General features: G+C 40.5%; 2 protein-coding genes across 5 annotated transcripts in view; both read right to left on the reverse strand.

The window, feature by feature from the left end:
• LOC132673715 (uncharacterized) overlaps positions 1–22,424 on the reverse strand; it is a 29,955-nt gene extending 7,531 nt beyond the window's left edge. The window contains exons 1-4 of one of the 3 annotated variants that reach the window (XM_060626502.3): positions 7,482–7,643; positions 6,082–6,190; positions 5,716–5,754; positions 162–288 (exon numbers count right to left, since the gene is read on the reverse strand). In XM_060626502.3, coding sequence (XP_060482485.1) covers positions 162–288; positions 5,716–5,730 — 142 coding nt within the window. In that variant the 5' untranslated portion in view covers positions 5,731–5,754; positions 6,082–6,190; positions 7,482–7,643. Of the gene's footprint in view, positions 1–161; positions 289–5,715; positions 5,755–6,081; positions 6,191–7,481; positions 7,644–22,320 lie in introns of those variants that run through there. The other 2 variants (XM_060626500.3, XM_060626501.3) reach the window with 2 other exon arrangements.
• Positions 17,371–22,492, reverse strand: EXO5 (exonuclease 5). Of its 2 annotated transcripts, none has more exons than XM_060626504.3 (2): positions 22,410–22,492; positions 17,371–18,880 (listed from the first exon to the last, which is right to left on the reverse strand). In XM_060626504.3, the coding sequence occupies exon 2, from the start codon at positions 18,867–18,869 to the stop codon at positions 17,748–17,750; it is 1,122 nt and encodes a 373-aa protein (XP_060482487.2). In that variant the 5' UTR covers positions 18,870–18,880; positions 22,410–22,492; the 3' UTR covers positions 17,371–17,747. The 2 variants fall into 2 exon arrangements, with proteins under 2 accessions (XP_060482487.2, XP_060482486.2); XM_060626503.3 differs by having other exon boundaries at positions 22,321–22,428.
• Between the last annotated feature and the right edge of the window lie 1,268 nt (positions 22,493–23,760).

The following is a 23,760-nucleotide window of genomic DNA, read 5'->3' on the forward strand; positions in this document are numbered from 1 at the left end:
TCTGTTTATGCTTCATCTCAAAGGGGATCAAGAGTCTGTGACCACTGACATTCAGGGCCAAACTCCGTAATGCTTTAGAATGTCCACACGTCCCACAGGAAGGGCACTATGAGTACATGCTCAGTTACAGTGAAGAGTTAGTTACCACCCACTGTCCTTACCCACTGCGGTGAGGTTTCTAAAGTTCTCCAGCATCACATCCCAATACAAGGTTCTCTGATCACAGTCCAGCAGCTGCCACTCTTCTGGGGTGAAGTCCACAGCCACATCCTGGAATGTCACCGATCCCTGTAACGGAACATTCATCTTCAAACTAAAGTGTGCATTATCTGTTGGTGGGAATGCAAACTAGTGCAGCTGCTCTGGAAAACAGTGTGGAGGTTCCTCAAAAAATTAAAAATAGAACTACCTTATGACCCAGCAATAGCGCCATTAGGAATTTACCCAAGGGATACAGGAGTGCTGATACATAGGGGCACATGTAACCCAATGTTTATAGCAGCGCTTTCAACAGTAGCCAAATTATGGAAAGAGCCTAAGTGTCCATCAACTGATGAATGGATAAAGAAGCTATGGTTTATATATACAATGGAATACTACTCGGCAATGAGAAAGAATGAAATCATGCCATTTGCAGCAATGTGGACGGAACTGGAAGGTATTAAGCTAAGTAAAATAAGTCAGTCAGAAAAGGAAGATATCATGTTTTCACTCATATGTAGATCTTGAGAAACTTAACAGAAGACCATGAGGGAAGGGAAGGGGAAAAAATAGTTACAAACAGAGAGGGAGGAAGGCAAACCACAAGAGACTCTTATATACAGAGAACAAACTGAGGGTGGATGGGGGCATTGGGGAGAGGGGAAAATGGGTGATGGGCATTGAGGAGGGCACTTGTTGGGATGAGAACTGGGTATTGTATGTAAGCCAATTTGACAATAAGTTATGTTAAAAAAAAATAAAACAAAGTGTACATTATTTGGGAACTTGCAGGAGAATCATGGGAGCCTCTTATGATCATATATTCATTGTTAAGTTTTCATAAAGTTATATATGATAACTACCGTATGCTTGACTCAGAAATATACTTTGTGTGAGAAACAAAAATCACATTAAAAATATTCACTAGTGTCGGGACAATTAAATCGAGTAAAGATCAGTCTCTTTAATAAGTGGTGTTGGGACTAGATATCCACATGCAAAAGAATGAAGCTGGACCGCCTTAAACGCACATAAACACCTCACATCATATATAAAAATGAACTAAAAATGGGGGCGCCTGGGTGGCTCAGTCGTTGAGTGTCTGACTTCGGCTCAGGTCATGATCTCACAGTCTGTGAGTTCGAGCCCCGCGTCAGGCTCTGTGCTGACAGCTCAGAGCCTGGAGCCTGCTTCGGATTCTGTGTCTCCCTCTTTCTCTGCCCCTCCCCAGCTCACGCTCCGTCCCTCTGTCAAAAATAAATAAACATTTAAAAAAAAAATTTAAAAATGAACTAAAAATGGATCAAAGATGTAAATGTAAGAACTAAAATTATAAAATTCTTAGAAGAAAACATTGGAGTAAATCTTCATGAGCTTGGATTAGGCCATGGTTTCTTAGATATGAAAGGAAAAGTGTAAGTGACAAAAGATAAAAATAGATAAAATGGAAATCACTAAAATTTAAAATATGTGCTTCAAAGGACACCATCAAGAAAGTGAAAAGACAACCCACAGAATGGGATGAAATACATGTAAATCATATATTTTGGTAAGAAATTTGTGCCTAGGATATAAAAAGAACTCTTACAATACAACAGTGAAAAGACAACACAATTTAAAAATGGACAAAGGATTTGAACAGATTTTCTCCAAAGACACAGACACTCATATGAGCATGAAGCACATGAAAAGATGCTCAACATCATTAGTAAATAGAAATCAAAGCCACAATGAGATATTGCCTCACACCCACAAGGGTTGTTAAAATCAAAGACAAACAATGACAAGTTGTGACAAGGATGTAGAGAAACTGGAACTGTCATACACTGCTGGTGGGGTTGTAAAATGGTGCAACAACTATGGAAAATAGTTTTATAGTTCCTCAAAATGTTAAACATTGAATTAACCATATTACCCAGCAATCCCTCCTAAATATATACCTAAGAGAACTAAAAATATAAAACCTGTAGACAAATGTTCATAGAGAAGTATTCATTAATAGCCAAAAGTGAAAACAACATGGGTATCCGTCATCTGATGAATAGATGGAATAACAAAATGAGGTATATCCATATAATGCAATATTATTTGACATACGTGTAACATTGATGACCCTTGAAAATACTGTTACTAGGTGAAAGAAGCTAGTCAAAAAAGATCACATATTATATTGTCTTAGTTACATAAAGTGTTCAGAAAAGGCAAATCCATAGAAACAGAAAATAAATTAGAGCTAGGGGATAGGACAAATAGGGAATGACTGCCAATATGGGGTTTCTTTTGAGGGTAATGAAAATATTCTAAAATTAGATTGTAGAGATGGTTTTACAATTCATGGACAGACTAAAAACCACGGAGTTGTATATATCTTAAATGGGTCAATGTGTAATATGTGATTATGTCTCAATAAAATTATTTAAAATACTGCTTATATGTTCTTCATTCATTCATTCATTCAATGTCTAATGAGGACCTACCAGACACTGTATTAGTGATACAAAAAAGAATAAAAATGTTACTGGTCTCAGAGATCTTACAATCTATTACATACTACAAAGTAAATATATATAAGTTAGAAGGGCTATAAGGTTAACACGTCAGATTCACCTGACCATAATAAAATAGAATATAAGACCTTTTTTTACATAATAAAATATATCCTCTCAACCGTAATGTTAAAATCATGTTTAACTAACTTAAGCTGAAATTAAAAAGGCATGTGGCTACATGTCTACCACAAAGACATAGTTAAAACCATATAGAACAGGGGTCAGCAAACTACAACCCATACCCCGGCCTGATGTTTCTGTAAATAAAGTGTTACTGGAATATTTATACCCACTCATTTGCTTCAGATGCAAAGTTAAAATTGAGTACCTGCCACAGAGGCTGTATGGCCTTCAAGCCTAAAATATTTACCATCTGGCCCTTTAAAAAGTTAGAAGACTAGGTAGGATTTATCCCATGAATGCACAGATAGTTCAATATTGAGAAATATATTAGAAATTCTCTCAATTCCTATATTAAAGATAAAACATTATTTTACCAACAGGTATTTTATTTACTTATCTATTTTTTTTATTTTTTAAATGTTTTATTTATTTTTGAGAGAGTGCAAGCAGGGGCGGGGCAGAGGATCTGACAGCAGTGAGCCTTGATGTGGGGCTTGAACTCAGGAACCATGAGATCATGACCTGAGCCGAAGTTGGACACTCAACTGAATGAGCTATCCAGGTGCCCCAACCAACACATATTTTTAAAAAAACATATAAGAAAAAAGGTTTCCACTTGATGAAAACAATGTTCACAAGCTAAAAATCTTTAACTCGATTAAAAACAAGAAAACAAAAAACAAAACAAAACTATTTACCAAAATACAAGAGGAAACAATGAAACACTGGAAACATTCCCATTAAAATTGGAACAGAAAGACACTCGCTAGCAATTTATAGTTCCTGGGGCACCTGGGTGGCTCAGTCAGTTGAGCATCCAACTCGATTTCAGTTCAGGTCATGATCTCACAGTTTGTGAGATTGAGTCCCAGGTTGGGCTCTGTGATGGAGGCACTGAGCCCGCCTGGAATTCTCTCTCTTCCTCTCTCTCTCTCTGGCCCTCCCCTGCTCACACATGTACACTCTCTCAAAACAAATAAACATTTTTAAAAAATTATAGTTCCCAAAAAACCTGTCCATTGCAATAAGACAAGAAAAAACATGAAGACATACATATTGAGCAGTAAGGAACAAACTCCATTTGAAGAGTGTATGATTGTCTACCTAGAAAACCTAATAATCAACTAAAAAAATCTTGAACTTAATATGAGTTCTGCAACATTAAAAAAATTTTTTTTTTAATTTTTAAAGAAGAAACAGGGGGAACCCGGGTGGCTCAGTTGGTTGAGTGTCTGACTTTCGGCTCAGGTCATGATCTCACAGTTTGTGAGTTCGAGCCCCGCATCAAGCTCTATGTGGACAGCTCAGAGCCTGGACCCTGCTTCGGATTCTGTGTCTCCCTCTCTCTCTGCCCCTCCCTTGCTTGCACTCTGTCTCTCAAAAGTAAATCAACATTTAAAAAAATTTTTTTTTAATTAAAAAAAATTAGTTCTGTAAGTTGACATAAAGTCAAATAGATAAATTCATACTTTCCTATACACCAAAATAACCAATTAGAAAATACAATGAAAAAAGATCCATCCCATTCTCAACAGCAACTTAAACCATATGTAAGAATAAATATTACAAGAAATTCTTATACGAGAAATGTATAAGAATTATAATAACAAACCTATAAAAATGTAAAGAAGGACCTATATGAAACATTAGAGAATACATTATTGAAAACTAATGAATTTTCTACAAATTAATGGAAACATATATTGCAATCACAATAAAAATACCTAAAATACTCCTTTATAGACCCTGACAAGCTAATTCTAAAGTCCACATGGAACAGGGCCCATGGGTGGCTCAGTTGGTTGGGCATCTGACTTTGGCTCAAGTCATGATCTTCCGGTTCTTGAATTCAAGCCCTGAATCGGGCGCGCTGCTGTCAGCACAGAGCCTGCTTTGGATCTTCTGCCCTCCTCTCTCTCTGCCCCTCCCCTGCTCACTCTCTCTTTCAAAAATAAATAACATTTTAAAAAATACTAAAATAAAATAAAATTCACATAGAAGAGAAAATGCTCAAGAATACTAGCAGACGCTGGAAAAGATATAAGATTTACTTATGGTTCCAGAAGAATATTAAAAAAGATATGTACCTGAACTTACAAACTGAGTTCGCATAGTGCTGCTTATTGGCACTAAGCTCTTTGCTTACTCTAGGAAACATTTTAAGAAATACAGCATGCTATATAAAATGTGATGTTATATTTATCACAGGGTTGTTGCTATGAATGTTATTTCTCTTTTTTTTAAACTTTTTTCCCCAAGTTTATTTATTCGAGAGAGAGAGAGAGAGAGAACAAACACGAACAGGAGAGGGGCAGATTAAGGGAGAGACAGAATCCCAAGCAGGCTCCACCTACAGTGGAGTGTCAGCAGTGCAGAGCCCAACCCAAGGCTCAAACCCACAAACCACAACATCACGACCTGAGCTGAAATCAAGAGTCAGAGCTTAACCAACTGAGCCACCTAGGCACCCCTGTGAATATTATTTCTACCATTATCTCCATGAAAACCCATTATAAGATATTTTCTTCAGAGAACTGCATCAGGAAAATCTTTACTTCTCTAAGGGATTGTTTCCTTTATCTTTGTGGACAATACCAATACGTTAACTGGTTGACTATCCATTTTCTGTGATTGCTATAAAGACAAGACTGGGTACACATATGCAGCTCAAATTTATTCCAACTATGTACAGACCCTGTGACGTGGATATCAACTGATCAATTTTCTAAATTTTCTTTTGCACCTGATCTATTCAATCTATATTTTCCCTATACATGTCTATACATGTCCTTTTTATATAGATTTTTGAGAGTTTTAAATGACTCAATAAATGGATACCTACCTGGAAGTTGATCATTTTCTGGAGCTCTTACACACAGATCTATGAAAGTAAAAATAGGAAAAAGAATAGAAAGACATGAAAAACCAAAACGCAATGTAGAAAAGAAAAGAGGCACTATTAGAAAAGAACTCTTGGGGTGCTTGGGTGGCTCAGTTAGCCAAGCGTCTGAATCTTAATTTCGGCTCAGGTCATGTCGCAGGGTTGTGAGATTGAGCCCCACATCAGGCTCTGTGCTGAGCATGGAACCTGCTTAAGATATTCTCTCTCTCTCTCTCTCTCCCCCTATCCCTCTCCCTGCACCTCCCCCCATGTTCTCTCTCTCACGCAAAAAAAAAAAAAAAAAAAAGTTAGAAAAGAAAGACTCACATTGCAGCTTCAGTAAATGTCACCTAGTGAGAGAATGACGATTCTAGGAGATGTCAGGAAAGTCCATATTTTATAAGTGCCGAACTCTACTGGTGGATCTGTTATGAATCTATGAAATTTAGGTAAGTATGTTGTACATTTTTGTCCTACTGATCTAATGGCAAGTTGTTAATCTTAGAACTAGTGACATTTTTTTCTTCCCAAAATTTTATCCTAAGAAAAAAAATAATAAATAAGTCTAAAAACTAAAACCCTGGTTTCTGAAACTCTGAAACTCAGTATATCTCTGGAGTCAGTCCTTCCTGTGACTCTCTGGTCTCTGCTCTGAAGCTGGGAGAAGAGAGCTCAAATTAGGTTGGGTTTTCTTGAGAAGGCTGGATTGAGGGATCCAGGAATTTTTTTTTTTTTTTTTTTTTTTTTTTTTTTTTTAAGACAGAGCCTTCAGTTTAAATTCTAAATCTGTCTCTCTCTCTTTCTTTGGAAATCCACCATCTTCTATGAGCCAGTATAGTTTTTTAAGAATTTAAACCAGCAAAGTTGGGGCCATAGAAAGGCTAAAATATGCAAGAGGGACAGCTTTATTTACACAGTCTTCACTGGAAGATCTGCAAATTCACCAGACTATTAACAACACCAACAAAAGACTACAAATCAAAATTTATTCTGCATTCATTGCTCAAATATTTCAAAAGGAGAATAAATACAACTCTTTTTTTTGCAGGGTCCTAACTACACTTGTGGCGATCATAGCACAAGGTAAAACTTGTCAAATCACTAAGTTGTACAGCAGAAACTAATGTAAGATTGCGTGTCAACTATACTCAAAAACAAACAAACAAAACGCCAGAATAAAATTCGGTAAAACTCGTCTGGTTCGACTCTCAGCTCTTTCACTTATTGTCAGTATAAGCAAGTAACTTAACCTCTCTCTCAGCTTCAGTTAATTCATATGCAAAATGGAGAGAACACTTACTTCAGACAATTGTGAGAATATACTGAGAACATGGCAAGTTTCTCTAGAAATACTTCCTAGATCCCTTGGAATGGTTTAATATTGCCTTTTGCGGGCTCTGGTAGGGCCAGCGATGTTCTTGTAACCAGGAAAGGTAAAGCCTGAAGCACATATTCCTGCACTGTGATCTCTACCTACAAGGGCAGGAATACAAACTGAGCCTGCCCCATCCCTACTCGGGATCCGGGAACCCACTTGAGTGGCAGTTAGCCCCTTCTCTTGCTTTCTCTGAACTCCAGAATTGGACAGGACCCACACATCCAAACACTAAATCGCTGCACGTGGGGGTTGTGAAGTTTTACCTTCCTTTGGGTACGCCAATAAACTGGTGCCTATCTTTCTCCCCGCCCTTCCCTTACGTCCCCAAGCTCCGCAGAGTCATACCTACCAGTCTTTCACCACCACACTCCCATCTTTGGTTCTAAAAGATCAGATTACAGAGATCTCCCACAGGCTCTCGGGGAGAAAACCCCGTTCCCCCTTCACGCGGCGCAGGTTGGAAGATTACTGAACACCGGCTACCGCCCCACTGCGCGTGTGCGGAAGTAACTGCCGCCCAGGTTCCCAGGTCCCCCCGCGGTGCAGGCTATTCTTAGGGGACTACATTTCCCATAGGCCTGTGGAGCTCGTTTCCGGAAGGCTTCAGAGGCCTCTGCCTCTTTGTAGGGAGAGTCCTGGGTTGGTATCTCTGGGACTTCCATGAGAGCCAAGCTCATTTATAAGAGGGAAGTGTATATATCATTTTCGTTTAAAAATACAAGACACCAGAATTTTTAAATACTAGAAAATCTAAATCAGCACTATAAGATAATAATCTACCCTTAGTTCAGTTTCTTTTAGCAATGCACTAGCTTAGGTCCCAAAAAGAAGGTGAAGCGGAGGACCCAACAAAGAAGACTGAGAAGGGATAAGGTGTGAGACAGATGTAAAAGTAGAAGAGTTTGGTTCTGCAAAATCAAGGGAAGAAAATGTTTCAAGAAGTGGGGAATAATCCAGCAGTATTAAATGCTGCTAATTAGTCAAGTAGGATGATCACTAAGAATTGACCATTGGATTTAACATTGTGGAGGCTGTAGAAATATCCCATTTTGGCGTAGTGGTAGAATTTCAATAAAATCTGATAAGAATTTGATAAGAGTGGAATGAGTGGAATTTGATAAGAGTGGGAAGAGAGGAAGTGTGAAAAGCAAGTACAGGCAGTACCTTTAAGAAGTTTGGCTTTTTTAAGATGAGTAGAAAAAGAAAGCTGTCGTTGCATATAGATTTGGGGTCCAGAATTTTTTTTAAGATGGAAGAAATTATAGTATGCATGCTAATTAAAATTATACAGTAGAGGGAGAATACAGGAGAAATGGGATAGTTGCAGGAAGAAAAGTCCTTCTGGAGAAAAGGGATGGGATTCAGTACACTGTGGAAGGATCAGTTGTGAATGTGGACCATTCATCCATTAAAATAAAAAGGGAGACAGAATTTACAGGTACAGGTGAGATACAGATTTAGTGGTGGGAGAATGAGCCTATCTTCTTCTGAATGCTTGTATTTTCTTAAATAGGAAGCTGAAAGTGAAGGAAGGGAGAAGGTATTGGAGATTTGAGGAGAGAAAAGTAATACTGTATGACATTGATTCTAATATACACTTTTTTCATATTTGAACATCTGCAAAACTGGTATTTTACAAATGATGGCATGCTATAGTTTAACTGGCAGCATGTTTTTTCTCTTTGAAAGTATGTGAAATAATTATGCATCTTATAATCAATGGCATCTGAGATTCTAATGTTATTTAGGAATGTGTAAGAGTGGGGGCACCTGGGTGGCTCATCGGTTGGTGTCTGACTTTGGCTCAGGTCATGATCTCATGGTTCATGGGTTTGAGTCCCCTGTTGGGCTCTGTGCTGACAGCTCGGAGCTTGGAGCCTGCTTCTGTGTCTCCCTCTCTCTGCACCTCCTGTCCCCCACTTGTGAGCCCTCTCTCTCTCAAAAATAAACGTTAAAGGGGGGGGGGGGGGAAGAATGTGGAAGAGTGAATGGATTAAGGAAATACAGTACTATTGCTTGGTAGCATTAACAGCCCACTTGATATTAGTAGCCACTGTATTCATTGGCATTTTCAATGTCATAAAAATGTTTTTTTATATCTTAAAAAAAAAAAAATCCTTTCTTGGAGCGCCTGGCTGGCTCAGTCGGTTAAGCGTCCAACTTCGGCTCAGGTCATGATCTCGCAGTCCGCGAGTTCAAGCCCCGTGTGGGGCTCTGTGCTGACTGCTCAGAGCCTGGAGCCTGTTTCAGATTCTGTGTGTGTGTCTCTCTCTCTGACCCTCCCCCGTTCATGCTCTGTCTCTCTCTGTCTCAAAAATAAATAAACGTTAAAAAAAAATTAAAAAAAAAATCCTTTCTTAACCTGTAGCCCATTTGAACAACTGCACCATTTCCTAACTTTCCTTCATAGAAAAATCTTTCTAAAGAGCTGCCTCTTGTTGCTGTCTACATCTTCACACCTCCAATTCTCTCTGCAGTCCACTCTAATAGCTTCTTTACTCTACTCTCCTAAAACTGATCTTGTCAAGTTACCAATTAAATTCCAATTCTGTCCTCATTACATCTGACCTCAACAGCATTCAACACAATTAAAATACTTCCTTATCGGGGCGCCTGGGTGGCGCAGTCGGTTAAGCGTCCGACTTCAGCCAGGTCACGATCTCGCGGTCCGTGATTTCAAGCCCCGCATCAGGCTCTGGGCTGATGGCTCGGAGCCTGGAGCCTGTTTCCGATTCTGTGTCTCCCTCTCTCTCTGCCCCTCCCCCGTTCATGCTCTGTCTCTCTCTGTCCCAAAAATAAATAAAAAACGTTGAAAAAAAAATTTAAAAATAAATAAAAATAAAATAAAATACTTCCTTATCTTGGTTTCTAGGACATCTCATAAAAGCTAGTTTCTCCCACTTCACTCAGACTACTTCTGTATTTCCTTTACTAAAACTCTGTTCCTCTGTTCCTCCTCCAAATGTTGGAACACTCAAGGGTTTGACCTTCGGCCTTTGCTTTCTGAAATTGTCCTCTAAATGATCTCATTCAGTCCCATGGCTTGAAATACCATTTATGTGATGATGAGTGAGTGATGACTGAAAATCTGTATTTCCATCTTTCATTTCTCCCCTGAACAGCAGACCCCTAATTCCTTATGCCTACCTGAAATCTCCCCTTAAAAATCTAAACGTCACCTCCAACTTCACACTTCCAAGCCAATTAATCCCTGCCTTCTCCCACCCCCAATCTAGCACTTCTAGTTCAATAAATGCACCATCACCACCTCATTACTCAAGCAAAAATTTAGCAGCCATCCTTGATTTCTCTTATTCCTTTTCTTTTTCTCATAGTATATATGTTTATGAAAGCACATATTTTTGTTCGGCAATACTGTGATTTATAATAAGAAATATATATTTGATCTTCATCCCTGTTTTTGGTTCAGAGCTCCTAAAAGTCTTGGAATTTCCTAAGTGATGAGAGCAATAACGGTGTCTTTTGTTATATTACTGAAGTGATTTTGTACTGTACCTAAGCATGGGGGCTGGCTGCCAGGAGAACCAATCATATGATTGGAGATTAGAGAGTTGAAACTTTCAGTCCCAACTCCCTGGCTTCTGGGGAGGGGAAGAGAGGCTGGAGGTTGAATCAATGGCCAGTCGCCAATAACTTAATCAATTGTGCCTATGTAATGAAGCCTCCATAAAAACTCAAAGGACGGGGCTCACAGACTTTGTGGGTTGGTGAACACACGTAGGTACAGAGAGAGTGTTGGCCCAGAAAGGGCATGGAAACTCTTTTCCCTTTCCCCATACCTTGCCCTATGCATCTCTTCCATATGGCTGTCCCTGAGTTATATATCCTTTTATAATAAACTGGTAATCTAGAAAATAAAAATGTTTCTCCAAGCTTTGTGAGCTGCCTAGCAAATTAGTCAAACCTAAGGAAGGGGTTGTTGGAACCTCCATTCTATAGCTAGCAAGTCAAAAGCACAGATGACAATCTGGACTCGTGATGGGCATCTGAAGTGGGGGGAAAAGGGTAAGCTTGTAGGACTGAACCCTCAACCTGTGGGATCTAACACTATCATCAAGTAGTATCAGAGGATTGTTTGGTGGTGGGGGAAAGCCCACACATTGGAATTTGTGTGAGTAGAACCCGGCACATAATAGGTGCTAAATAAATATTTGCAATACTGAATATACAATTGTCCATAGTTTTATCTCCATTAAATGTGTCATAGAACTTGTTTCCCATATCTATGAGTCTATTTCTGTTGTTCTATTTGTTCATTTGTTTTGTTTTCCAGATTCCACATATAGGTGAAGTTATATGATATTTGTCTTTATCTGATTGATTTCACTTAGCACAATACTGTCTAGGTCCATTCATGTTGTCACAAATGGTAAGATTTCATTCTTTTACGGCTGAATAATATTCCCTATTCCTGTGTGTGTGTGTGTGTGTGTGTGTGTGTATGTGTGTGTACACACATCACATTTTCTTTACCCATTCATCTATTGATGGGCACTAAGGTTACTTCCATATCTTGACTATTGTAAATAATGCTGCAGTGAATATGGTGGTGCATATATCTCTTCAAATTGGTGTTTGTGTTTTGGCTTTTTTGTTTTGGATAAATACCTGGATGTGGTATTGCTAGATCACCTGGCAGTTCTATTCTTAATTTTTTGAGGAATTTCCATATGTTTTTCCATTGTGGTTGCACCACTTTACATTCCCACCAATGGTGTATAAGGAAGGGTTCCCTTTTCTCCACATCCTTGCCAACACTTGTTCTTTCTTTCTTTTTTTTTTTTGGTAATAGCCAATCTGACAGGTGTAAGGTGATCTCATTGTGGTTTTGATTTGCATTTTCCCTGTTGATAGCTGACGTTGAGCATCTATTCGTGCACCTGTTTGCCTCATGAGTGTATAAGTGTTCCTTCCTCTTCAATGTTTTGGAATAACTTGAAAAGAAGAAGTACTAACTCATCATTAAATGTTTGGCAGATTTCACCTATGAAGCTGTCTGGTCCTAGGCTTTTTGTTTTTGGAGTTTTTAAAAATATTGATTCAATTTCATCGCTTGTATTGGTCTATTCAGATTTTTTTAATGTTTTTTATTTTGAGAGACAGAGAGACAGAGCGAGAGCGAGAGAGAGAGAGAGAGAGAGAGCAAGCAAGCAAGGGAGGGGAGAGAGAGGGGGGAGAGAGAATCCCAAGCAAGCAAGGGAGGGGCAGAGAGAGGGGGGAGAGAGAATCCCAACCAGGCTCCATGCCATCAGTACAGATTGAGCAGGGGCTCAACTCATGAAGTGTGAGATCATGACCTGAGCCAAAATCAAGAGTCAGACAGGTAACCAACTGAGCCAACCAGGCACCCTGGTCTATCGAATTTTCTATTTCTTTGTAAATCAGTTTCGGAAAGTTATAGGTTCCTAAGAATCTATCCATTTCTTCTAGGTTTTCCAAGTTGTTGGCATATAATTGTTCTTTGTGGTTTCTTATGATCCTTTGTATTTCTGTAGTGTCAGTTGTAACTTCTCCTTTTTCATTCCTGGTTTTATTTAGGCCCCCTCTCTTTTTGTCTTGATGAGTGGGCCTAGAGTTTATCAATTATGTTTATCTTTTCAAAGAACTGATTTTTCATTTCATTGATCTTTGCTATGGTTATTTATTATTTTAAAAGTTTATTTGAGAGGGAGGGAGAGAGAGAGTTCAAGTGGGGAAGGAGGAGAGGGAGAGAGAGAGAGAGAGAGAGAGAGAGAGAGAGAGAGAGAATTGCAAGCAGGCTCTGCACTGTCAGTGCAGAGCCTAAAGCAGGGCTCAATCTCACAAACCGTGAGATCATGACCTGACCTAAGATCAAGAGTCAGATGCTTAACCAACTGAGTCAACCAGGCACCCCTTTGCTATTGTTTTTAAAATCTCTATTTCACCTATTTCTGCTCTTATCTCCTTTGTTCTACTAACTTTGGGCTTTGCTTACTCTTCTGTTTCTAGTTCCTTTAGGTATAAAGGTATTTATTTTGGATTTTTCTTGTTTCTTGAGGCAGGTAGGCCTATATCAATATAAACTTCCCTCTTAGAACTGCTTTTGCTACATCCCATAGATTTTGGAATGTTGTATGCCCATTTTCGTTTGCCTCAACGTGATTTTAACTTCATCTTTGATTTATTCATTGCCCCATTAGCTGTTTAGCAGCAGGTGTTTAGTCTCCATGTGTTTGTGTTTTTTTCCAGTTTTATTCTTGTAATTGATTTCTAATTTCATACCACAGTAGTTGCAACAGATGCTTGATAGGATTTCAATCTTGAATTTAGAGACTCATCTTGTGGCCTAACCTGTGATGTATCCTACGGGATGTCCCATGTGCTCTTAAATGAAAGTAATATAATAGTATGGGGCTTTAATACCCCACTTACCTCAATGGATAGATCATCTAGACAGAAAGTCAATAAGGATACATTGGCCTTATGACACGTCATAAGGCCAATGTATCCTTATTGACTTTCTGTCTAGATGATCTATCCATTGAGGTAAATGGGGTATTAAAGCCCCATACTATTTTGTATTACTTTCATTTTTATGGACTCTCTCTCCTATATGTCCTGTGCAATGAATGTGAATACCTGTGCTGTGACTGAAAACGTTGGTACATTCTTGACTTTCATAGGTCCCTATGTGTGAAAAGATTATTTTGATCATCTAAGCTTTGACCAAAGCTCCTTAAACTCCTCTGCAATGTACTTTCTTTTTTTTTTTTTTTTTTTTTTTTAATGTTTATTTATTTTTGAGACAGAGAGAGACAGAGCATGAATGGGGGAGGGGCAGAGAGAGAGGGAGACACAGAATCTGAAACAGGCTCCAGGCTCTGAGCTGTCAGCCCAGAGCCCGACACGGGGCTCGAACTCACGAACCGTGAGATCATGACCTGAGCCAAAGTCGGACGCTCAACCGACTGAGCCACCCAGGCGCCCCTGTACTTTCTGATGAATATGAAGACTTGAGCTCTGAAGGCCTCAGCACAATTACCACATGTATAAAGTTTTTCTCCGGTGTGGACTGTGATGTACATGAAGAAATATTTGCATTTTGGCTGAAGCTCTTAACACGCACAACACACTTCTTTGGTTCCTCTCCTACTATACTCTAATAGATGTTATGTTTTGAGCTATCACTAAAACCTCTATCTCTCTTCACACCTTTATGGGGCCTTTACCTCATATAATCTCTCTGAAGAACTTGAAGGCCTATATTCTACCTGTGGCTCTTGTCACACTCACCACACCAGCAGGGTTTCTAAACATATGGATTCTCTGATGAATATCAGAGAACAAAACAAAACAAAACAAATATCAGAGAACAAAACAAAACAAAACAAAACAGAGAAGCAATAACCAAAGCAATAGTTGAAAATTTTTAAAGGAAGTAACTTATTCCTTACATTTTAATGTACTTTTATAAGCATGTATTATTTAATCAGAAAATTCCACCATGGGGGAGCCTGGGTGGCTCAGTTGGTTAAACGTCTGACTTCGGCTCAGGTCATGATCTCATGGTCCGTGAGTTCGAGCCCTGCATCGGGCCCTGTGCTGGCAGCTCAGACCCTGGAACCGGCTTCATATTCTGTGTCTCCCTCTCTCTCTGCCCACCCCCCTCCCTTGTGCTCTGTTTCTCTCTCAAAAACTAAACAGTGAAAAAATTTTTTTAAATTAAAAAAAAAAAAAGAATGGGGTGCTTGGGTGGCTCAGTTGGTTACGCGTCCAACTTCAGCTCAGGTCATGATCTCGCAGTTTGAGGGTTCGAGCCCTGTGTTGGGCTCTGTGCTGACAGCTCAGAGCCCCTCCCCTGCTTCGGATTCTGTCTGTCTCTCTCTGCCCCTCCCCTGCTCATGCTCTGTCTCTCTCTGCCTCTCAAAACTAAATAAATGTTAAAAAAAAAAAGAAAAAAGAAAAATCCACCATGGAGAAAATTAAAAGACATGCAACAAACTGGCCTTTAAGAATAATTTTAAAAGATTAAACTCCTCATTAAAAATAAGCAGAGGGATGCAAATTTAATAAGATTAAATTATTTACTAAAGAAAGCAAATTTTAAAAAATCAAGAAATAGCTTTGTTATGATATCTCTTTTCATTTAACTGCTCACTGAATATTCAAGAGGTCCATAATTTTGAGTTCAGATACCTTTAGGCAGAATTTGCAAGTTAAAGATGACATTATTAGCTATGTGGAGGCTGCAAACCCGGGAAGCATTTGTTGTAGAGAACAGCATCAATGATCCTGGGGTGACCCCAACTACAGATGTCTCAACTTACCTTGTGAGAAACCATAAAGTGATGACTAGGAGATGTTAACTTAAAATAAAGATCTGAGGTGCTCCTGGGTGGCTCAGTCGGATGGGCATCTGACTTCAACTCAGGTCACGGTCTTGCGGTCTGTGAGTTCAAGTCCCGCATGGGGCCCTGTGCTGACAGCTCAGAACCCGGAGCCTGCTTCAGATTCTGTGTCTCCCTCTCTCTGCTCCTCCCCTGCTCACACTCTGTCTCTCTCTCAAAAATAAATAAACATTAAAAAATAATAAGGATTTGAGAGCTCAGGGTATTACTGAATTACAGAACTACTGAATTCTGACAATGTCACTGTCTGAAACCAACTTATTTTTCTTTTCCCTCTTTTTAAACCTTCTAGTATATCCAACATGATGCCATCAGAACCCTGACAAGCTGTTTTCTTGAAGACTGTTAGCTTAATACTCTTGATCCTATAAAGTCCAGTTTATTTACTATGCCCCCAATTTGATTCCAAACTTCCTAGGGCCTAGAATAAGATACCATGTAGGGGGCTTAACAACAGCAAGAAATACTTTACAGCATAATGGTTAAGAACATAAGCACTGCAGTCAGACATATCTAGGCTGGAGTCTACCACTTTCAAACTGTGTTTTATAACCCTTCTAAGCCTCAATTCCCTCATCAGGGATAATTAATGGATATATAGATTTAATCATCAAAGTGCTAAGCATGATGCCTGGCACATAATATTCATTCAGTAAATGAGAGTTATTACCCCAAGATTCCCATTGTCCATAAGAAAAGTTGTGTGTAGCTCAAAACACCTCCAGAGGTAATCTGTAACTCCAAAAATGTCCAGGTTTTACCAGTTCACATAGAACATGGAGTCACATTGGGGCACCTGGGTGGCTCAGTTGGTTAAGCGTCCAACTTTGGCTCAGGTCATGATCTCCCAGTTCATGAGCTCAAGCCCTGCATTGGGCTCTGTGCTGACACTTCAGAGCCTGCAGCCTGCTTCAGATTCTGTGTCTTCCTCACTCTCTGCCCCTCTCTCGTTCATGCTCTGTCTCTCACTCTCTCTCAAAGATTTAAAAAATTAAAAAAAAAAAAAAAAAAAAGAACATGGAGTCACATTAACAATATTCACCATGTTCTGCTGCCTCTTGACCTTCTAGTTCATATAGAAACTCCACTCCTGGGGCACCTAGATGGCTCAGTTATGCGTCCAACTCTTGATTTCAGCTCAGGTCATGATCTCAGGGTTGTGAGATCAAGCCCCACGTTACGCTCCACACTGAGCATGGAGTCTGCTTAAGATCCTCTCTCTCTGCCCCTCCCTGCTCACACACTCTTTCTAAAATTAAAAAAAAAAAAAAAAATGTAAATAATAAGAATAAAATAAAGAATAAACAAATAAAATAAAAAATAAACTCAACCCCTGCCAACTCTTCTCCCCCTTCCACCTATATATGCAAATTCTCCAGTAGTGACTGCATAAACAAGCCTTTTCCTTCCAGGTGATGTCCATATCGTTCTTTCCTCTGGCCTCTTTGGTGATGTTCGCAATCAAGAGCTCCACTATCTTCTAAAATGCATTGAGATTCCTCTTCACTATCTTCACAATTTCCTTAAAATGTGTTTAATTTTTTGGTTCTCCCTTTATAAAAAGGGCACCATACTGTATGTAACCTTTGGGGACTTTTCACTTAACTGTGCTAACCACACTGTTGTGTGTCATTGTGGCTCATTTCTTTTCGTTGCTGTACACCGTCCACACTCTTCTGATGATGGGGACCTGGACAGTTTCTAGGGTTAGGTTTTGCTATTGTGAAAGTACTATGAAGCATATGCTTGTTCATATTTTCTGTTTTACACATGTAAGACACAACTATTTATTGTGGTCATTTTTGAAGGATTGAGATTATGAAAAAAAATCAGTTCGACTGACTTGGACAGCATTTCATTCTATTTTATTATATAAAATGTAGAAAGTGTTAACTAAGAAAAAACAGGGAAGGGACTTAACAGAAAGTTTAGGATCTTCTTAGGAAAGCAATGATTGCTGAAGGATGCCCTTTGCTCCAGCCATGATGAGCAACTGTCTTCTTGGCAATTCACAGCAAAGTTCCAGGGACCTATAACCTCAGATTCCTCCCACTCACCCCTGAAACTTGGTCTTGACTTGAGTGGTTAGAGTTCGAGAAAATATGAAAAGAACCAAAATAAGAATATTCTCCATGAAAGCTAAGTTCAAAAATTGGTCCTCTTTTCCTCTGCTGAGTACATTAGAAGCAGGGAGGCTGAAAGTTCCTGAAGGCATGCCCTTCTGTTCATTTCACTTTTTTGGCTAGGGGCTCTAGAATGGAGCTGGGCACCCCACCACCCTTCCTCCATTCACAGATATCTGCATAGTTGCATGTCCGGCACTTCCAAGCCTCCTCCACATCAACCCCTTGAGGCTCTCGGTGGCCCATCCAGTAGGCCATATAGTGCTGCACCTTGCCTCTCACCTCCTTCTCTTCAAAGGCCACAATCTCTGTACCCAGCACTGTGGCAGTCTCTTGGTGGATGTACTCAATCTTTAGGATATCAATAACTGGGAGGTCACACAGTGTTAGAGACAAGAAGACTAGCTCCATGAGGTCACCCAAGGACTTTACAGAGAAGCCTCCCTGCCGGGCATGCCTCAGCACTGAAGGTCCCAGTGGCTTGTCTGGACACAATTTTGTGTGGTGGATTAGGCTAGCACTGGTCACTTTCCCTTGAACCATGGCATCAAAGATATATTTGTATAGGCTGATTTGAAAACAGTCTTTTTTCTTCTGAGCTTCCAAAGGGAGCATAGGGCGCCTGCGTGTCTTAAGTTCAGCCAGTTCCAGTTCCCCCTTGGCGGTATAGTGCAGCTCATCAATTACTCCAACAAGCAGCACACCCTCCACTTCTCCAAACACTGGAAACTCTCTGATGCGTCCTTCTGACTGCAGGACAGGAATCATTGATAATATATTCAAAAACTTAACTGCCCAAGCATCTTCTTTAGTGGTGGTGGGGACAGTCACAAGATCATGAACTTCTAGTTCTCTAGCTAGGTGGATGCTGGCACCGGTGTCCAAAACAGCTGCCTTCTCAGGAGCCAAGAAACCAGGAAGCTCCTTCCCATATACCATTTGCTGTTCACACCAGTCTTGAGTAGACAAGTCAGTGACATACAAATGTTTAAGGTGGAATCGCTCCATAGGTGATGAGACATCCAATCCTCTTTTCCATTTTGGTAAGCTTGTGAGCTTGTCATCCTTCCCAGGGAGTTCAGAAGAAGGACCAGGCTTGCTAAGTGATGCACTTGACTCCTGAGTATCTTCCAGGTCCAGATACTCTAGCAACTCTGAGTCACTCAAGTCTGAGAACCCTGAGGCCTCTACTGACCCCGTCTCCTCTTCCCCATTCTCTGCCATGGCACAAGGCCCTGCAATATCATGTTAAAGAAATGTATTATCCAAATAACAAATTTATCCAAAGCACTTTCAAATTCTAATAAGGTAAAAGGAATCACGACTATTTATTTACATTCTTTAAGAAGCCTAGCTATTTACGACCAACTAGTAACGCAACAGAATTGCATTGGCCTCGATTTCTTCATTTAAAAGGAGATTTGAGGTTTGCTTTTTCTGCTTCAAAGTTCTACTGACTTGGAATATTATTTCATTATTTAGAAATGTATAGGTCTTTGTAAATGTTGGAGCAATGTTGGTAAAAACATGGCCACTTTTATAATTCTTCTAATACAAAATCCTTGACTAAGAAAACGAAACTCAATTACAAACTATTCCTTGAGAAAAATCAGCTCTATGATGACTGTTTTACAATGTAGTTCTCAGGAACATAGTATAGCAAAATTCAAAGACTAACTATAGACAAATACCAATAGATCTGCTCATACACAAAGTAATAGCATACAGCGTGCCCAGGTAGCTTGGTCAGTTGGGCATCTGGCTCTTGGTTTCAGCTCAGGTCATGATCTTACGGTTTGTGGGTTCGGGCCCCATGTCAGGCTCCGCACAGAGCCTACTTGGAATTCTCTCTCTCCCTTTCTCTCTCTGCCCCTCCCCTGCTATCACTTTCCCAAAATAAATAAACTTATAAAAAAAAGGTAATAGCATGAAGTCATGAGAGTGGACGTTCACAGCAACATGTGGAAATCAGTTGCTTTCAAGATTTGAAATATACTAAGGAAATGGCAAGGAGGAAAAGCTCTTGGTGGGTTTTACTTTATCCTTACTGACTTTATAAATTATCCTAGCAGAAATTGGTGTTTCCCACTAAGTTTATTTTTTCTCTCCACAAGAAATTAGCTTATGATGGAAAATATCTGTCAATAAGCACTAATAAAATACTACAGTATTTGCTATAATATTGAATATTGTGCAGTTATTGAGTGCTAGACATTGAGCCAAGTGCTTCACATCCAATATCTCACTACTCTACTGTGGGACAGGTACTCTTTTTTTTTTTTTTTTTTTTTAATTTTTACTACAAAAAAAATTCACACAAAGAAATAGAACAATGAACATCTATATATATACACAACACCTAGATAAACAACTGTTGACATGCTGCTGTATTTGCATTTTTCATGTGTGCATTTTTGGCTATTTTAAAGTAAACTATAGATCTAACACTTCAGATATAAATGCTTCAGCATTCATTTCCAGATAAAGACATTCTCCTACATTAACTACATTACTGTTATCACAACTAACAAAATCAATAATTCCCTAATACTCCCCTCCTTATTCAAATTTCCCCAGCGGCCCTAAAATGTCTTAAATAGCTTTTCTTTAAATCAGGAAACAAAGACCACACGTTATGTTTGATTTGTTTTGTCTCTCAAACATTTTTAATCCTAAGAAACTAGGCAAACTATTTTGTAAAGATACTCTTTTTAAGCCTTCTTCCTAATCTCACATATCTAACCTAGCATAGGTTAGAAACAAAACAAAACAAGGTATGACCAGTCCACCAGTATTGGACTTTGGGTGCCAGGAAAATAATCTGACACAGAATTTAAACTGATTGAGATAACTATGAACTAAATTTCCTCTTTGCTATTAAGCAATGAAGAAACTGAATGCACCAAATTCCATATTAAAAACTTAAGAACTGATATATTGAAAATGGTATTAATATTTGCTATGGTTGTACTTAACTCATTTTTAAATAGTCTAAATGTCCCTAATGAAAGAAAACACATACAGCTGGCAGAGAAGTTATTTGCAATGAACAAAAGTAATGCAATGCTAAGATTTCTGCTTATATCCTATAAAGTTATTGCTTTAGAGGATACTTCAATAGTAATAAAACACAGAAGACGCACATTTACATAAGTGTCTCAAATTATAAATGTGCCTTGGATGATGACAGTTTCAAAATGAGTAATGTTATTTGGACCATGAAGTCCCTGAAAGTTGGAAAGAATCTTCATCTTCTGTCAAGAAAATGAAGTTAAATGGCAATTAACATGTACACTTTGGGTGTTTTTCCCCGCTGGGGGAGGGCACTAAATCTAAATCTAAATCAACTGACCTTGAAAACATTTTATTTCAAATATATAGATCTGGGCTGGCCAATATGTAGCCACCAGCCACATACAGTTACTTAAATTTAAATTAACTAAAATAAAATAAAATTTAAAACTCAATTTCTCTGCTGCATTAGGCACATTTCCAGTAATTAGTAGCTATATGTGGCTAGGGGGTATCACATTATAAGGCAAAGACATAGAACATTCCTCTGACTATAGAAATGTTCTTTTTGGACAGTAGTGATTTAGATTATTCTATGTGTCTGTACTAACTCCCTGGGGTGGGGGGGGGGGGGGGGGGGAGAGAAGGAGAGGCAGAGAGAGAGTAAGCTCCTGAAAGTTATGAACTTTGTTACTCGTTTTACATACTGAGAATAGGGTAGCCCCGAACAGGTTAAGCAAAATGTTCTGTAGAGAAGAAACAAAAAGGAGGCATTCTCTGTGAAACTGTTCATCTAAAGGAAGAAAACAATACACTGGGGATGAGCAATTTAGACTCAGATGTGTTGCCTGGACTTTCCTGCACAGAAAAATTCCAGCCAAGGGCATAATACAGCACATTGTCTCCGAATGCAGTTTGTATTTTTCTGACATGAGATGATTTCACATGGTTCACATGAGATGATTTCAAATGATTTCAACATTTTTAGACACATCTTAGCGTATAAAGCTATATTCAAATGCATAAATCCAATGCATCATTTCATGGAGAGTGTTTCTTAGGACAAGTGTGGTCTTTAAATAAACGAAATTAAAAAATTTTAAACATGAAAATAACAATACAGGTAGTACACAGGAATGGCAACAATCCTCAGGTGGTAAATGAATGAAATGTTTGGGAAATACCAGCATAGTGTCAAGAGTCTGGGGGTCGTGGGGATCTAGATTCTAAACCTAATCCTGACTAGGTCAGTAGTATTCAGTAATATGCCACTTGCCTTATGAGTGCTCTTGAGCAAGTTCTTCGTTTTCCTGACGCTACTGACACAGTATCCCCTCCAACTGTCCTCAGCTACTCAAAACAGTGATAAAACAAAACAAACATACTAGCATTCAACAAATGTGGATCTCCTTCCCCTACCCAAGGAAGAGACGGGATAGCATTTCTATTCCTTTTGACAAATTGAGTTTAAACTTTAGGAGAGAAGAAACTTCTACTCCCCTGGGACTTGGCTGATCTTTCCCCTTACCAGGAAGTGCAGAATGCTGAAATGACAGGGGTCGGGGAGGAGAAAGGAGCTCTGAAAAACCAGGTCTGCACTGAAGAATCCAGATTAGCAACTCTGTGCCTTGCTGTGGTAGAATGGGGACTTTTCCTTTCTCACCTGTCCAGTCCCTCACATTGTGGCATTTCCTCCTCTCTGATCCACACTGCACAGGCTGTTGCCCATCCCAGAAGCTAGGTAACGCTTGCCTCTCTCCTGGATCAAATCCTCCAAGACTTCTTCGTTTTCTCCACACCCCGGATGTAGTTACTTAATTCAATCCTCGCTCCCTGCAAACAAGAGAATCAAAAATAGCCAAAGTCCCCCAGGAGCTCCAAGACCAGTTCCCTCTTCCAGCCCCAAACCTCAGCCCAGGTGCTGAGCAAAGACCCCAGGTGAGAGGCTTTTCTTCTCTGATGGGTTCCTGCTGCCTGTGGCACTGCCACTACCTTCACCCTCTACATTCTGACTTGTTCGGTGCAGCCCGGACTTGTGGGCTCCGACAGCGCTTGCCTTCAGCCAGGACCTTTCCACCGGCCCAGACCACTGTCGCCCCAGCAATTCCAAGCCCGTCCTAAAGTTTACTGAGCACTCCCTACAATGGCTTGGAGGAGCCGGAAATGACAGCAAGGGGTCGCCGGCTTCGGGAAGAGGTCCCAGCGGACCTCCACGAAAGGGCCAGAACCCACAGGAGTCTGGCCTGCGAAGGCAGACACGACAAGCCGCTGCCCGGGGGCCGCTCCCGCCCGGGGATCGCGGCAACCGCGGGAACAGACCCCAGGGCTCCACACCGCAGCCACTCAGCCACCCATTCGCCGGCCTGATCCTAACCTTGGCTCCGAAACCTCAGCCACCCATTCGCCGGCCTGATCCTAACCTTGGCTACTCCTCCCCGGCTCCGCCGCGGCCTCGTTACTGCTCCCGGGCTCCACCGCGGACCTGCAGGGGAAGCTTGAGCACAAAGCTCTCCGCTACGGGGTGGTGCGCACTGACGCGGCTGGAGCGCTGGCCCAGAATGCCCAGCGGCCGTCCGAGGCCCGCCCCCTCCCAGAGGCCGCGGCGGCGCAGCACGCTTCTCGAGTCCACTGCGGGGCGGACTCCCTCTAGCGGCGGGGCGAGCAGGGAGCTAAAGGCGAGGGGCAGCCTTTGGGCGGGCTGTCCCCGCGGATGGCTGGCTGTGCGTGGGGCTTATCTCCGGACGGAACTGCGCTGTCACCTGACCCAGAAGCTCTCACTGCGGCCCCTCCAAGCGGGGGTCCGGGAGCGTCGTGGGCGCGTCCCTGTCCCCGGTGCACCGGCGGCGTCTTGGCTTTGCCTCTCTTGGACTCCGCACCCGCTCTGCCCCTCGCGCCAGCTTTCCCAGCTGAGAACAACCACAAACTCCCTTTGCAAAGATGCTGGCGCCCGTCTTAGCCTTTTTATTGGGAAGTATAACAGCTCTATTCTGAAATAGGAAACAAAGACAAATAAAAGTATTGAAAAGATAGGTCACCGTTAGATCAAAAGCAGAAAAGTGACAAGCCCTTTCCAAATACACTCCCATGCCTCCTTCCCGAGGAA

The sequence above is a fragment of the Panthera onca genome, chromosome C1 (assembly GCF_046562875.1).
Source record: "Panthera onca isolate mPanOnc1 chromosome C1, mPanOnc1 haplotype 2, whole genome shotgun sequence".
Classification (NCBI taxonomy): domain Eukaryota; kingdom Metazoa; phylum Chordata; class Mammalia; order Carnivora; family Felidae; genus Panthera; species Panthera onca.

What these genes read in the sequence shown, in the direction of transcription:
- EXO5 (XM_060626504.3), bottom strand. Translation starts at nt 18,869, where the DNA reads ATGGCAGAGAATGGGGAAGAGGAGACGGGGTCAGTAGAGGCCTCAGGG.